The 16,951-nt window shown below is 43.5% G+C and overlaps 1 protein-coding gene across 1 annotated transcript; it reads left to right on the top strand.

The window, feature by feature from the left end:
* Positions 1–1,751: 1,751 nt before the first annotated feature.
* LOC134503257 (interferon-inducible GTPase 5-like) lies at positions 1,752–8,820 on the top strand. Its single transcript, XM_063312008.1, has 2 exons — positions 1,752–1,981; positions 7,282–8,820. The coding sequence occupies exon 2, from the start codon at positions 7,295–7,297 to the stop codon at positions 8,513–8,515; it is 1,221 nt and encodes a 406-aa protein (XP_063168078.1). The 5' UTR covers positions 1,752–1,981; positions 7,282–7,294; the 3' UTR covers positions 8,516–8,820.
* Positions 8,821–16,951: the final 8,131 nt, after the last annotated feature.

Here is a 16,951-nt window from a genome sequence, read left to right as displayed (position 1 = left end):
GATAGTTTTATTGTATGAAATATTTTGGTTCTGTTATTATATAGTATTTTAGTATATAGCAAACGCTGTACAGTAAACATTTAGAATGCAAATTTTTAAAATGCACTAAAAACACGATGCAGTCTTCTGCATGGATACTTCCAAATAGTCCCCACTGCGTTTAGGAAGGTTTACTCCAGAGGAAGTGAGGTTGTGACTGCATTTGTTTTCCTGGTTTATTTTAAAGGTGTGTTCCATTTTATTCAGTAGGGCTTACATGCATCAATTTCTGAAGCTTAATATGCCACCACCATCCCTGAAATCGCTGTTTGATTGTAATAGGGATTTTGCAATTCTTTAGCTTGGGAAGGGTTTTTTTTAATGATAAAATCAATAAAACCTATTAAAATATTTGCTCACCATTGCAGCCTAGGGTAGTGCTTTGCGAGTCAGTGTTTGTGGTTTGTAACGGTCTTTCCAGTCAATTTTGATCCCGGTGACTATATAGACCTGGGTTTCTCAACCAGGGTTCTGAGGCGCCGCGAGCGGCATTTTTATCTGTCGCTCCCCGTGGACCAGCCAATAGGAGCGCGAGAACGTACTCCGCCGCCCAGGCAGTTTCCTTTGTAGACTCCGCCCATGCAATGTTACGAGAGGCTGCTCGCCCCTCCTTTTTTGCAGGAGCTGCGGTGGCATAAGCCTGGTAACTATAGAGACAGCAGGGCTAGAAGGGGGCGGGCTCTTTGGGCTGGGCCAACCTTCTTCAAGCTGGCGCCCTCCAAGTACGTTGGGCTATAACAGCTACAAGGTGGGCTTGTTCAGAAGCAGATTGTGCCCTCGTCCTCGCAGCCTCCCGTCCCGAGGCCAGCCAAGTTGCGGGGGAGGAAGGAGCAGGGGTGGGGTCCAACGGCACCTTCCACGTGCAAACTTAACAGCTGCATTCCCACGAGCTGAAGTCGGTTCGCTGATTTCTGGCTCGGCGTGTGGCGCTCACCCTGACGACTTGGCTAGTTTATGGTTCCAGAGATGGCGCAAATCCCGAGTATGGGTGAATGCAATAGTCGGGTTCAGCATCACGTGTGCACGCAGCCAAAAATCCGCCCCGGTGTCTGAAGGTGCAGCGGGAACGCTGGTGTATCATGCAGTGAAGGAGAAAAAGGAGGCTTCAAAATCTTTGCCCGAGACTTCCCGGAATCGCAAAAATGAGTTTCAAGAGGGGCCGCTTCTCCTTCTCCATTTAAGCTACTTCTGCTCCTGGGAGGCATCAGATCCACCGGGGTTCAGGCCGTCTGCGGGGGTTGGGGGGCTAACACTAGGGAAACCCACATTTTCAAGGAAACCTCAATCTTAGACGTTCCCCGGGTGACGGGGGCCTTCCCCGCTTCTCAGCCCAGCCTGCCCCGTAAGGTGCTTGTAGGGGAAAAAGTTGGAGGGCGGCCTGCTGCCTTTTAGCCCAGGAAGAGGGGGGGCTCTTATAAATGCGTGCGTAACAGGCTGGGGGGATGACGCAGATACTTTGCAATATTCTTCTCTCACTGGATCCTTTGGGGCGCACCGCCTTTGCAAAGGGAAAATCGACCTACATCGCTGCATAAGCTTCTGTTTCGCGGTGGGATTCGGACTGGCCCGCGGACCGCCAGGGATGAAGAAACGGAGCCACTCCGGGATTTACCCCAACCGGAGGGTTCCGTCCAACGCGGCTCTTTCGGCTGCAGGGGCTCCCCCTTTCCGGTTTGGCAGCTCCGCCTTCTTGCAAGCTCTGGTTTCTCTTTCACTTCCTCCTCCAACCGAGGAGAGGGTCGCCCCTCTGCAGCTTCTTTCCGCGAGGAAATCCTGAAGGGACCGCCACCCAGGCCAGGTTGGGGGGCATTCGTTGGGCGGCGGGGGGTCCTGCCGGATCCAGAAGGAAAAGCGCGGCGCTTTCGGATTCCTGGGACCAAGCCGCCAAGGATCGCACGCATCTCCTGAATTCACGACTCCCGCCAGACGAGCTGGTTGCAGGGTTTGTTTTTGCCCTTCAGTCGTATCCGATCCTTGGTGACTGGCTGGACTGGTCCCTGCAGTTTTCTTGGCAAGATTTCAGAAGTGGTTTGCCATTGCCTTCTTCCTAGGGCTGAGAGAGAGGGACTGATGGGCTTCCTTCTGCTCTGCTTCTACGTGGGTCGGGTGTTCTTTGAGTGAAAAGAAAAATAGCGGGACCACTTCCTGCTCTTGCTTCTTTTTGGGGTCCATGGGTGGGCTCCGGGAAATGGGCTGTGGAGACTAAACACTCAGAATAGCTGGAAGGAAGTAGGAGGAAAATGTCTGCCCGTTTAAGAGCTGGTTGAAATAGAACAAGAGAAACAGCGGCGGGGGAAAGGTGGGGAGAAAATTGCAGGCACGGAGGGAAAAATAAAGTTTATTTGATTAAAACAAGTGTATTTTGAAACAAGTTGCTGTAGTTATGCGGAGATTAGGTTGAAGGGTGGGATTGCATTTATGAATAGATTTTTGTCCTTTTTGGACGTTTCAAGGGTACCCCTGTGCACCTTCAATTATGTCCATGTGGTGATGGCTCAATAGAAACCCTAAACCAGATGTTATGTTATTATGCTGTTCCATATATAAGGACTCTAGACAGACCCTTATATATCCGATTTTGAAGAAATTTCCATGTGGGCAGTGTGATTTCTGTTGAATGCTACTTCTTTCGGACAAGGACTCGAAAATTAGATCATTTACCATCTGGATTTTATTTTTACCTATATTTGTTGTTTATTTATATACTGTATTTTATCTATTGTAGTTATATTGTATGTTTAGCATTTTATTGATTATTTTATTGTAAACTGCCCAGAGTCCCTTTGGTGGGAGGAGATTAAAATAAAATAAAAATAAAATAAATAATTATCCTCCCAAGTGGCCCAGTTTTTGGGCTACCATCTGCACGATATGCCAGACCATTTGTTATGTTGGAAGGAAATCTTACTAGGGTCCGTTCTGAGCTGGGACTGAAGATACACAGGAAGTTGCTTGAATGGAGGCGATTTTATTTCCGAAGAGCACGTATAGAGTCTGCTGGTTGGAGGTGGCCACACCTGTATTTCCCCCTCAAGCCCTTTATATAGGACAGCTCAGCTGTTGTTATGTGAACGTCTTCATGCCCTCTAGGAACTACTGAGAAAAGTGCCGTTTACCGGAGTTCAGACTGTGGTCAGGCCCCCTGCTGTTTGTTTCCTGTTCTGACAGTCCAGGTTCCCTGCAAGGCTGTGGCTTTGTCTACTAGCCTGGACTGTCCACCTTGGAAGGGGTCTTTTGTGATTGGATTATGGAGATCTGGTTGGCTGTTCGCCTGAAGGGGCTCTGCTAAATTCTGTGAAGGAGTGACCTTTTTTCCAAGGTTTCTGATCAAACTAGAAGGGAATCCTTTGTCTAAACAGCTGGGCTTCCTTATACATTTTGATCTCTGGCGTCGCCTTTTGCATTGGGCCCATTCTATTTTGTAACTTTTAACCTTTTGCCTTGCTCAAGGGGAAGGCAATATTGGGGGAAGTGTTTTTGGTGGGAACAGTCGAGTGGGAAAAGACGCGTTTCAAAATAGTGGCCTGAGAGAGAAGGGGGGGGGGGGGAGGTTGCCTCAAACCCTTCCAACGCTTAGATTTAGAATTTCTTAAAATAGTATTTTATTTTGATTTATTTTAGTATTTTTATTCTTAATAAATTTTAGATCCTATCATACTTACTGTTTTTCTGTTATATATATATATATATGACATATATATGTATGTATGTTATTACTAGATATTTTGATTGTATCTGGCCTTAGGGCTGTAATAAACTTGATTTGAAGAGGATATTTTTTTAAAAGTGCAACTCTGCCTGTCCAAGACCCTGACTGTAGTTCTCTTGTGTGCAAAACTGCTTAAATGTTTGGGTGGGCCCCCCACTTCCTATTCTGCCTCTCTCTCCTCACATGGAAGAGGAAAAAAAAATCTTAATTTCTCTTTAATTTAGAAAGGAATGGAAGCGTAGTGATTTTGCCCTTGGCATGGGGGAGGAGATTAGATTGTTTATTGATTAGCCAACCATAGCAAAGCATCAGCATGGTAGATACGACAAACTGCGATTTACAAAAAGAAGATGAGATTGAGATGGGATCATCACTGTGGCAGTTGACCCCAGTCTGATCTAGGCAGGAGGTTCTCTCCTGAATGGCTTTAGCTGACTGCTCATTTATTTGTATCTTGAAGGAAGTAAGACAGCCTACTGATGGCGTCCCAGTGGGCTATCCTGTTGCTTAGCGGTTCTAAATGCTTTGTCCAGGCTGAGGCATACAGGTGGCAGTCAAACAGAAGAGTGTCATGACCTCGTTGCAAGGCACAAAGAGCCTCACAACGTAGATCATGATCATTAGGAAATAGAGGAAGGAGATAATTAAACCAGGGATTAACACAAGCACCCGAAAGCACCCACGCCCACAGACCCATAGACCGCTGAAAAGGAGGACGTCGGAAGAACGGAGATAAGCCGCACCTGGTGCCCTGGAGGACACAACCAAATCCGGGGGACAAAGGGAGACACCGGGAAAACGCCCAGGCAGCCATCAAGGGTCCCATCGAGAAGGATCGGGACAATGCAGGGTGGAGGAGCCCGGGACACTACAAGAGGGTATAAAAGGGGCACCTCCACACCACCACCCCCGTTCCCGTTTTTCATTCTGTCAGCCATCATTCCAATAAACCAGAAATCCTTAATACCCATTGAGTCTGTGTCTTATTGCGAAGCGAGACTGACCCTGACAAAGAGGCACAAGGCTTTTTATGTGTGTGATGGAATGTGAGGGCGACCTTGGAGAACAGAGGGGGGAGATGCTGCCTGGGGAACAGTCAGATAAAAGGAAAGGGAGTGGGTCTAAAGAAGAAACTTAGGGAAGACCAGCCCTGAACACTCAAGCGATAAAGGGGAAGGGGGAGATTTGTACTTTCAGACTTGCAAGATTCTGTTAGTGGACTCTTAGAGTAAAGTAGAATTGGTTCATCTAGTCTTGTTTTTTGTCTGGATCACCTGGAAGGGCTGACAATACGTGAGGCCCATACACATTTCCTCTCTGAATACAATATTTGGTGGAATGCCTCATGTTCTACCAAAGAATCCAGGAGCTCAAATCTTGCGCTGGCTAAGGCATGTGTCAGGCCCACTGTTAGATATTTTTCCATTATTTTTCCATTATTATTATTATTTATATTTGTTATGGCCACCCACTCCAAAGACTCTGGGTGGCTTGCAATATCCAAATATACCATTAACGGATCAGCCAGTTTCTTCCATAGAATATGACTGGCGTTGCTTATATGAGAGAGCAGGCTCGTCAATAATGGAGCCCACCAGTTTCAGCTAGCAGAAAGTCCGCACCAGATATCTTGTTAGATTTTAGGGAATGTATAATTCTCTCCTTCCCTTTCTAGAGTTAGGCTTGAACATTGACCTGTCTTCCCTGCATGGTGATTGTAGCATATAGGTAGTCCTTGATTTGCAACTGCCTGATATAGCAACCGTTTGCAGTTACGACGGTGATGAAAAAGTAACTTTTTGAAGATTTTTTAAAATCCTGCCTTTATTATTTTTATAAATAACTCAAGGTGGGGAACATACCTAATACTCCTTCCTCCTCCTATTTTCCCCACAACAACAACCCTGTGAGGTGAGTTGGCCTGAGAGAGAGTGACTGGCCCAAAGTCACTCAGCAGGCTTCCATGCCTAAAGCGGGACTAGAACTCACAGTCTCCCGGTTTCTAGCCTGATTGTGACCAATCCTCACATTTATGACCTTCGCAGATCTGTATAAAAGAAAGTTGAAGTAAGATCTTAAGCAGAGTCACGGTTTCACTTAGCAACCACCTCGCTTAACAACTGAGTTGCTGGTCCCAATTGTGGTCACGAAACAAGGACTACCTATACTATTAAAGAAGGGAGCTTGGGCTCTGAAATTTTCTCCAAGGTCTTAGTTGGTAAATTCTCAGTAAACTTGGCAAAAGACTCTCTTAAAGAGTCTAGTTTGTTTTTAACTGTGGTCAGTGGGTTGAAAATTGAGAGGACTGTTTGAGCATTCAGCAGACTACGTCTGGCCATGAAGTCAGCTACATTGCCTGCTTCCCTCCCTCCCTCTCTCTTTCTTCCTTTCTTATCTATTTATCTGTTTATCTGTATCTATTTATCTATTTAAATGTATTAGCTGCCCAACTCCAGTGGGCCTTAAGCATTTAAGATCTGGATTCTCGGGGTCACTGGAGATCATCCGCACTGCTGCTGAGCAAACGTCGGCAGCCTGAGAGGAAGGGATAGCCTCTTGTAGACTTAGGACAGATGTGTAAGTTGTTGGCTTTCAATCTCTTCCTGGAGATCCCATTCTAAAGTGAGGAGAGGGGTTGTATTACTTACAGAGTGAACCGGCTTGGTTGGAATGTACCTGTCAACTTTCAGCTGTTTCAAGGGTTTGCATGTGGACGGCATGGAGATGTTTAAACAGACTGCGCACTGGTTTGGCCAGAACTAAAGGCTGTATGGGAAAAGGGGGGGTTTTCCCTGAGGGCAAGGATATTTGCTGCGAATGCAGCAATATTCAAACAACTACCTATCTTTTACAGTGCCCTTTGGGACCGACACGCACACAGAGTGACTTACTGGTTGGAAACACCTTTGCCATCGATGTGGCCCGGTATTGGGCTAGAGCTATACAGATTTTATATTTTTATTAAATGTTTTTAACTTTTTAACTTTTAACTAATACCTTCCCCCTTTCTATTCCCTGCATTTCTGACATGAAACAAGACGAGAGGGCTTGGATCAGCGTTCCTCAACCTTGGCAACTTGAAGATGCGTAGACTTCAATTCCCAGAACTGGCTGGGGAATTTTGGGAGTTGAAGTCCACACATCTTCAAGTTGCCAAGGTTGAGGAACGCTGGCTTGGATGAAATCTGTTTTGCAGAATGTGAGCGTTGCCTTTTCTTCCTCCTCCCCATGTTGATGGTGCTCCTCTTCTCCGATCTTATTACTCTGTGCATCAGAAGGTTCCCAGGCAAGTAGGGGCAGGTTTTAAGAATTAAGATGAACAAGAACAATATAGGGCTCAAGAAAAAGCAATCAGGTCAAATAAAATAAAAGAAAGTGAGGTGCAGGGGGGTAAAGGTCAACAGGAACAGCCTCTCTGAGAATGCGTATTACAGGAGGTGTTTCATCACTGCCATCTTTCCTCCCTCTCTAGGAGAAAAGTTAGGCACATATAGAAAGAAACTTGATTTCCCTGTTTTCTTTTATTCTTTCAGCTGAACTTCCACCATGGACATCCAGGAGGCCGACCTCAGGGAGATGGCTTCCGTTATCCAGTCGCAAGTAGTTCTGGAGGTGTCTTCTCGAGTCCAGTCGCTCTTGGCTTCTCTAGAAACCACCACACTAGACATCGCAGTGACAGGGGAAGCTGGGGCTGGCAAGTCCACCTTCATCAATGCCATGTTGGGAATTAGTGATGAGGACTTCCGGGCAGCCCAAACTGGTGTGGTTGAGACCACCACTTTACCCACCTCCTATCATCACCCTCATCTGCCAAATGTTCGGCTTTGGGACTTGCCAGGCATTGGTACCTCATACTTCCAAGGCAAGAAATATCTGCAGCTGGTGGGATTTGAAAAATACGATTTCTTCATCATTGTGGCATCTGAGCGTTTCCGAGAGAATCATGCTGAGCTAGCCCGGGCTGTGGGTGCCATGGGCAAGCACTTCTACTTTGTCCGTTCCAAGATAGACCAGGACCTGCAGGCTTCACAACAACGAAGACCAAAGTTTTTCCAGGAAGTTCATGTGCTGCAGGAAATAGAGATGGACTGTATCCGCCAGCTAAAGAATGAAGGCCTGGAGAATCCCAAGGTCTTCCTGATCTCCAGCTTCGAATTGCATAGATTTGATTTCTACCACTTGCAGGACACTTTGGTTGAAGAGCTGGAGGGCCACAAAAAGCACACACTGCTACTTTCATTTCCATCTGTCACTGCTGCAGCTGTGCAGAAGAAGAAGAGTTCACTGCACCAGCACATCTGGAAGAAGGCTCTGCTGGCCTGTATTGCTCCAGCCTTGCCTGGCCAGCCTTTCCACCTCAATATCCCCATGCTCATGAACACTCTCAAGGAATACCACCAGCATTTTGGCTTGGATGCTACTTCTTTGGAGACCTTGGCCATCAAGGTCTCAAAGCCCTGTTATGAACTGAAAAATCAAGTGTGTTCAACATTAGGGAGATACCTTTCAGAGAATGCTGTCTGGGAAGTTTTGAACCAAGCTGCAGTCCCTGGGCAGGTGGTTGCCAAAGTGGTGAAGAACAAAGTGCCTTTTTTGAACAACTTGGTAGCAGGGGGCATCTCATTTGTGGTTGTCTATTTCTTGTTGCACACTGCTCTGGATAGCTTTGCACAAGATGCACAGAGGGTCTTAGAAAAGGCATATGGCTTGGAGGAAAAGGTCCAGGGCTCCTTTTGCTATCCTTCACCTGGCTTCATCTGTGATTGAAGATGGACCAAGAACACCACCGAAGATTGCTTGGAGATGGACAAGTGTGTGCCTTCTCTCTTTTCTGCATAAGTGTTACTTCTTCTTTTCCCCATTTGGTCAAACTGGCCAGGAGAACACAGTAAAGGTTGCTGTCTGCCTATCATATGAAGAGATCCCACAAAGGTTACTGAGATAGGTCTTCAAAGGATGGCACTCCATAAATTGGAAAGATTCTCTGTATTTCTATTAGATGTAGCTGATTTGGGTATTGGGAGAAGTTTACTTCACTGTTTTTGATCTAATAAGTTGGTTCTTAGAATCTTTTGTACAATGGCCCTTATGAACTTATAAATGCTCTGGAATTCCTTGATGTCTCAATGGATCATTTATTTATTTTAGACATACATGTATAGACCATTCATTTCACAAGAACTCGAGGCAGTTTACAGTTATAACAATAATCTATAAAAATATCCCCAACCAACCATCTTGCAATCATCCTGCTTAGTCACTAGCTAAGCAGCCAAAATACCATCAGTGACCAAATGCTGAATGGATAAAAGAAACATTTTCAGGGCCTTCTGAATGCCAAGAAGCGGAGGGTATGCCTTATCTCATGGGGGAAAGTGTTCCCAAGGGGCATCAGGCCTCTGCTTCCCTCACCTCTTCATTTCTCCTGTTAAAGATCACATGGGATGGACCAAGTCTGAACAGGAGAGAGAGTAGGTATCAAGTTGCCTAACCATACAGGGCTGTAAATGTAACACCCACTCCTGCAAATTGGACTTAGTAACTAGTGCAGTGTCTGCAGCATAGATGTAAACACTGCTAAATCTGTTACCCCCAGTTAGCAGATGAGCCACTGTATTTGGGGCCTGTTGAAGTTTCCAGGTCATCTTCAAAGGCAGACTCAGATAAAGCACATACACAAAGTGACTAGAATGTGAATCGCTATTGCAAAGCTGGCCAAAGGGCTCTCTGGCCACCGCTTCCACCTGCTGCTCTAGTAGGGGCCAGAAGGCTAGGAGACACCCTAGATCATGGACCAAGTTCTCTTGGGGGGTGTGCAAGTCTTTCGAGAGTTAAGATTGGAACTGGGATATAGTTAGATCTATCACCAACCAACAATAACTCTTATCTTGCTGGGGTTTAATCTGAGCTTGATTTGACCTCTTCAGATCTTTGCAGCCTCTAGGCATCAGGTCAGGATTTGGATGGCATCCTTGGCCTGGTCTGGGGTGGTGGTAGCCCTTCGAGGTAAGCCAGATCTGAAAACATGCCAAAAGGACTACAGGGACTCTCTTGTAGGGTATAAGGCATACTCCTCCCCCCCCAGATACTGACAGAGTTAGTCTACCAGGACAACCAGTGCCATGTCTTGTCTTCTATCCAGGTGTGAAACCAGGATGCAAGGGGTCCAATATAGAATTAAGTGCTGTTCTGAGTTCTAATGAAATGACTAGAAGCCAAATTAGATCATGGTGCATAAAGCCAAATTACGTGATCCACTTACTTTGGCCCTAATTGTTAAAAAGGATATAAAATGGCCATAGGTCCCTCTGTTCATTGGTCACTACAAGATGGAGGATCACCATCTGGATCTCTCTCAGGATACTTTCCTAACAAGTTTGTTTTTGGGGGGGGGGGTTTGAGGGAGAAAGGTGGTAACAGATCAACGTACCCCAACCTGCTGCAACTCCATTGTATTGGATTAAAAGTTCCAGTTGATTGTTGATGCTGGCTAGGGACGATCACAACTGAAGCCTGATTCAAGTTGGGGGAAAGTGTGTGTTTGTTTGTTTAATGGCCTTCCTTTAATTTAACACAAACAGGAAAAAAAGAGAAAAGGAATAACAAAACAACCATAAATTATGTCTGGATGATTACAATGAAAAGCAGCCATAGTTTATTGAAAGTGTCGTGTAGACTGTACATTTTGTGGAGCAGAGAAAGAGAGGTTGGAGGAAAGCTGATCTGTAGAGATCCGGCTCGCTTTGGAGATGCTTTTAAATTGGAATGAACGGAAAAGGAGATTTCTGGGAGTGAGGCCACGCATAGGACTGGAGGCAGGAATTTGGAGGTGGTGCTGTGTTGGCATTTCTGTGTTGCTTCCATAGACTGAAAATGGAGGAGTTGGCTTCTGATTTGGAATGCCAGTGGGCTTCCGTCAACAAAGCCTGATGAATTGGTAGGAGAGGGCGGTCTCCAAATCCATCTTCTAAAGCCCATAAATTCTCAGAACATTAACTGAGACCGATTTGGAGTTTCAAAAGCTGAAGCTGCATCCTCAGTGAAACAACTTACATATTACTAGTTCTGGCTTGTTTTCCTTTTTTTGGTGTGTGTGTGTGTGTGTGTGTGTATTACTTTCAGTAATTAATATATATATATATATATATATATATATATATATATATATATATATATATATATAATTTTTATCAAAAGTTTTAACAACAATAGTAAGAACTAATACAAACTAAAGTAGAATGAAAAATAAGAGGAAGGGAGAAATCAAAAGCTAAAAGTGCAAAAAAAAAGTGGAAGAAAAGTAGAGAAGAAAAAGATATAAAGAAAGATATAAAGAAGTGGCTTCCGATCTTCACAGCAGTTATAGGTACAATTATATTTTAAGCTCTCTCCCTAAAGTTACATCGTGACTCTCTTCTTTCTATAATCTATCCTGTCTAATCATCAAAACCATAAATGGCAAGTTCATGTTTTTCATTTCTGCACAGAAATCCATAAGAATTTTCCAGTCACCAATAAATATAGATAATTGTCTTCTCTCTAATCAAGTCAATTTAGCCATTTCAGCAAGTTCTGTCATCTTTACCAACCATTCCTCCATTGTAGGTATTGCCAAATCTTTCCATCTTCGATCTGGCTTATTTTCCGAAACTTGGGTAATTGGAAAATATTATTAAACATACTGCTTATGGAAGGTTCAAAGGCTATTTAATGGAAATAAAGATTCCTAGTATCTTGATCCTAAACATAGGAGCAGACAACATATGCACTGGTTTTTTTTAAAAAAAGAATTTGATCAACTTGTGTTTAAATGCAGATTTTCTAATTTACAGGATCAAGACCCTCTCTTCTAATGTGGATTGGTGAGGTGGGAATGCTAACCAAGATTTCTCAGTGAGGGCTGCATGTACCTAAAAGACCTGAAATGTCGCAATGATCAGATGGAAAAATGTTTGCAATCTCGAACACGATGCGGTACCTTGTTTTTAATGCAGCTTTATTATTTTGGTAACAAAAATATTAGTCACCTCTGGAAATAAAAATGAATATTCCAAATCAGCTTCTGGGGGGGAAAAAAAAAGTATTTTTGTCAGGCTTCTAGGAATCACTAGGTGGCACACTATCTTTGCTATTTGTTCCCCAGTGCAAAACATCTAATTATCCCAAGGAGAGGTGGTGGCAGGCTTGGGTCAGCTGAATCTAACAAACATTAAAATTGGATCTTCAAAGCGGTTTAGGATTTTTATTTCTAACAAGAAGGAAGTTATTAATTCAGGAGGTGCATTAAACATACTTAAATGCTGCCAATCATCGTACTTGGAGGAACTGCACTGGAAAACATTCTGGAATAAGGATTTGAAGTGGACGAATAAAATGCTGGAGCCTCATATTGGCAAGGTTCCTTCCTAAGCTTCCACGTTTATATGAAGTCCAGTAGAGTATCAGCATGCCGCATGGACCCAGCAGAAGGCCATCTTAAAGAGAACTTGCTCCTTTCAGAGTTACAAAAAGAAAACACAACGTTTTAAAAGTGTCTAAATGTGCAAAGTCACCGTTCTCAAAGTCTTAACATTTATCTTTTGAAAGTCTTTGCTGTTATCTATCCTAGACTGCAGCAAATATCCGTGAAGCTAGCTTGTTGGAAACAAAACTCTGAAATAGATTTGAAGCTTCTGAAATTTACAATGAATGTTTTTTGTTTCAGGAGGAGGAAATGACTGAGAAGCTGTCAAACAGTCTATTGTTAGACTTAACCTTCAGGAGGAGGAAATTACTGAATATTGTCTTCTGAACAGAGTCTATTGTTAACCAGTACATATGGTTATTCTTTCTGTAACTATGAAGACCTGTACTTGTTTCCCTGATAATCTTTCGTTCTGATGGAACATTCTTATTTAGGTTGCATTTAAATTGTTATAAATCATTCCAGGTATTCATTTGTTTTGTCACATTATCCTAAGTCCAGGTGGGCAACCTGTGGCCCAGGAGCTGTATTTCCCCCATGATTTGATTTAATTTTACACAACCCTTAGCCTAAGTCCCCTGAAAGAGATCACTGGAAACCATTGGCAATAGCTATACATAGTACCTGATGCTTGGGAGATAGAGAGGGAATAATGCATCAGGGAATGAGTGTCCCCAATTTTTGTTACTGCTTCCATCCACTCCTTGTTTCAACCCTGCCTGTCAGGAACCCTGAAGGAACTTGGTCCTGGATAAGGAAAAAGTTTGCTCACTCTTGCTGTATAGTCAGAAAAAGTTTAGAATTGGTTGCTTTCTGAAGATACTTATATTTACTTATTTATCGATAGACCACCCATTTCCCAAAGGTCTCAGACTGAGGCCTTTTTAAAAAAAAATAAAGGCGGGATAGAAAATAAAATAAATAAAATAAAACAAATAAACAAACAGAATAAATGTTGCATTCATCCAGTGGTTTGACAAACATTGTTTCTAAGACGTAATTTTTTAAAAAAATATTTAAGATACAATTTTAAAGATGTAAAATGTAAGAACAACATTTCCTTTACAAGCAGCAGGAAGCAAAAGTTGGAGTTAAGGCCTGGAAATGGAGCGGAAAAATCCATATCTGCATGCAGAGATGCACATGAAGGGCTTCTGAGTGTGACCCTCAAAGATCTCAAAAAATTGTTACCGAACTGTAAGTTTCATTAAGACAGAAGAGGGGAATCATCAAATGCATGGCTGGAGGGTCATACCATTAAGATTTAATTCAAATAATTTGGAAATGAAATCAAATACAGTTTTGGCTCTGCCTTCCTAATAATTTCTGGAGTAGGGTGCAGGGGGCTCTGCAGGTGAAGGCAAAAAAAAAAAAAAGAATCAAGATGTTAACTGCAACTGTGCAATCAAAGCCCCATTCCTTTTTTATGCATTGCAGCTCCCATCTTGACTTCCTTGACACCCCACCACCCCATCCCCAGACAATCCTGGATCCAGTCATGCTTGCTGCTGAAAATGTTTCTATCCCACTGCTGAAATTCCCTTGTGAGAAAATTCCATTGTCTGATTTTTGGAACAAGTCAACCTATTTAGCAAGTTCAACAGTTGAACAATGTCCCTATCTGTGAAAAGAAGAAGTTGGTTTAATAATTAGCTAACGCTGGGGTGGGGCAGAAATGAATGGCCCTATGGAGGTGAAACATTAACAATCTCAGATATGCAGATGATACCACTTTGATGGCTGAAAGTGAAGAGGAACTGAGGAGCCTTATGATGAAGGTGAAAGAGGAAAGTGCAAAGGCTGGCTTGCAGCTAAACCTCAAAAAAAACCAAGATTTTGGTAACCAGCTTGCTTGATAACTGGCAAATAGAGAGAGAAAACATAGAGGCAGTGAAAGACTTTGTAATCCTAGGTGCGAAGATTACTGCAGATGCTGACTGCAGTCAGGAAATCAGAAGACGCTTAATCCTTGGGAGAAGAGCAATGACAAATCTCGATCAAATAGTTAAGAGCAGAGACATCACACTGACAACAAAGGTCTGCATAGTTAAAGCAATGGTGTTCCCCGTAGTAACATATGGCTGCGAGAGCTGGACCATAAGGAAGGCTGAGAGAAGGAAGATCAATGCTTTTGAACTGTGGTGTTGGAGGAAAATTCTGAGAGTGCCTTGGACTGCAAGAAGATCCAACCAGTCCATCCTCCAGGAAATGAAGCCAGACTGCTCGCTTGAGGGAACGATATTAAAGGCAAAACTGAAATACTTTGGCCACCTAATGAGAAGACAGGACACCCTGGAGAAGGTGCTGATGCTAGGGGGAGTGGAAGGCAAAAGGAAGAGGGGCTGACCAAGGGCAAGGTGGATGGATGATATTCTAGAGGTGATGGACTCGTCCCTGGGGGAGCTGGGGGTGTTGACGACTGACAGGAAGCTCTGGTGTGGGCTGGTCCATGAAGTCACGAAGAGTCGGAAGCGCCTAAACGAATAAACAACAACATGCAGGTGAAAGAGCAGCGAGGATTCCCAGACACAAGGGACTGGCTTACTCCATTTGGAAGAAGTAAAGTTGGATAAATTGCCATCAAAATGGCCCTCCCCCATAAGACCATTAACTTAAAAGACTCAATTTACTTAGCTTAGGGCCATTTGTGGGTGGTAAATGTGGTACAATGAATAGCTCCTTTAATACTCCAACCTGTAAAAGGTAAAGATGGGCCCAGAGTCAAGCGTGACTCCAACGTCATCCATGGAGAAGGAGTCATGGGTGAAGGCCCAAATCTTCTCTTTCTAGGAAGGAGTAATGTATTCATTTGTTTATTTATTTATACGTACAGATGTCCATCCATCCAATTTAGAGGCTGCCTGACTCCTGATGATTCTGGGTGGCTTCCAATTAAAGTAAGAACAATATAAAAACAGAAATCATGAGTGGCCTGAAGACAAGCATAGAAACAAAACCCCCACCATCCTGCCCCAATAGCTTCCTGAAGATCATCAGGGTGGGGAGCCATCCGGACCTCTGAGGGGATATTATTTTGGAGGGTGGGCACCACAACAAAGAAGGTGCACAGAGGCGTTTTGACTGAAGCAAGGAAGGAGGTGGTGACCAAGGATCCCGCTCTGATTTGGGAAAAATCAGTCTAGCAAGGGATACTAAGTTTCTCTAGATAGTTTTCAAATAACCAGATTTCTCCTTTCTAACATGTTCCTTTGGATGAAGAGAGAACTTACTCCCTGCATGTGTCCAGAGAATAAAACACAAGGCACATCTGACTTTTAGATAGATACGGTCAACCTCCAATTTAATCCAAGACTTGCTTTTCAATGATAGCTACCCAGATTCCCCTGGGAACTCACAGAGGGATGCGGATAGGCACAAAGAAAATAGCATTTTCCCAGTAACCTGTCCCCATATTCTGAATAGTTTAGGAGGTGATTGCATGGGTTGGGGAAAAAATCCCAGGTTATTCAGAGGTAATAATACAAATACTGTAAATAATTCAATAGAGGTAATTTATTGCTTCCAGGGTTCTGCCGTTGATGGAGTTTAGCTGATTTATAATTGCCTTTTATCTCACCCTCATCAGAGCAAAGAATACTTCCCATTTACTGCATAGGACTTCACAATCTTTTGGGGCAAAGGATCACTATTATCTACATTCCAATGGAGGAAATATCTTAAACGTTGGACTGTACATGCAGTACAAATGAGAGATGTCTCTAGTTATATTGCAGGATTTTAAATACGTCAGTATGGAAGCAAAACGTTAGAAAAGCAGTGTAGGAACCTAAACAAGCAGGGACATCGAGAAATCTACATGTCCATGTGTTCTCTTAACCCATTGTTTAAGTTGATGTCATTTCCAGCTTGAAGTTGGAAAGAGGAAGTGGGGCATTGATGTCCTTCCTGATGGACAGAACTTTCCACCATTCAGAGATTCACCAGGTTAAACTGGAACCTGAATTACCAATATCAAATTGCTGTGTTCACATGACATGCAGCACTCAAAGAAATAATATTCTGCTTATACAATGACCTGGTTTATGCTGGGAAGGCTAGGAGACCTCAAGGTCCAATACAGAACTTGAGACCAGAAAGATCCATTACAATAACAGTGCAGCAATAGATGTGACCCTCTCTTTCCATGAAGAAATTGCCTGCTCTCAGTCCTTTAGCATGTTCAGATGTAAGATTGGAACTTAGACTTTTATATTTATAGCTTGAGGCTTAGGGTTGGCTGCAATTGTTGGTGTTCTGCTGGAATCATGGTGTTTCTGTTGTCTATAATAAAACTAGCTTATGAAGAACTGTGTCCTGTTATTTTAGTGATGGTCTTGGTGAATCTTGGCACATGCTAAGATGATCACTGGGTTTATATGAGGTTGGATCACAACCCAATTTCAGCCTTGTCTCAAAGGTTGTGTGAACCTAGCCCCGGTGCTGGGCATGCAACAATGGATGTTTTGAGCAAGTCAGGTTTACTGTCTGTGCTCAGCTGGGCCAAGCAAACTTCATGATGGCTTAACGTAGGGTACGAACTGTGGGAGAATGATCTGGATGCAGGGATGCTTCCCCCAACCATCATAACTCATAAGTTCTACATCACAGCCCCAGGATACTTCTACAAAGCAGCAGCTATTGTTTTATTTGGAAGTAATATTCTAACAGTCAGAGGTGGCAAGATCTAACAAACCACATTCATAGGCTTTCAGGAACTAATCTGTCATGTTATAAGTACA

This window comes from Candoia aspera, chromosome 10 (assembly GCF_035149785.1).
Source record: "Candoia aspera isolate rCanAsp1 chromosome 10, rCanAsp1.hap2, whole genome shotgun sequence".
In the NCBI taxonomy this organism is placed as follows: domain Eukaryota; kingdom Metazoa; phylum Chordata; class Lepidosauria; order Squamata; family Boidae; genus Candoia; species Candoia aspera.
Note: the sequence above shows the minus strand (reverse complement) of the source record. Positions and strands in the feature narration are given on the sequence as shown.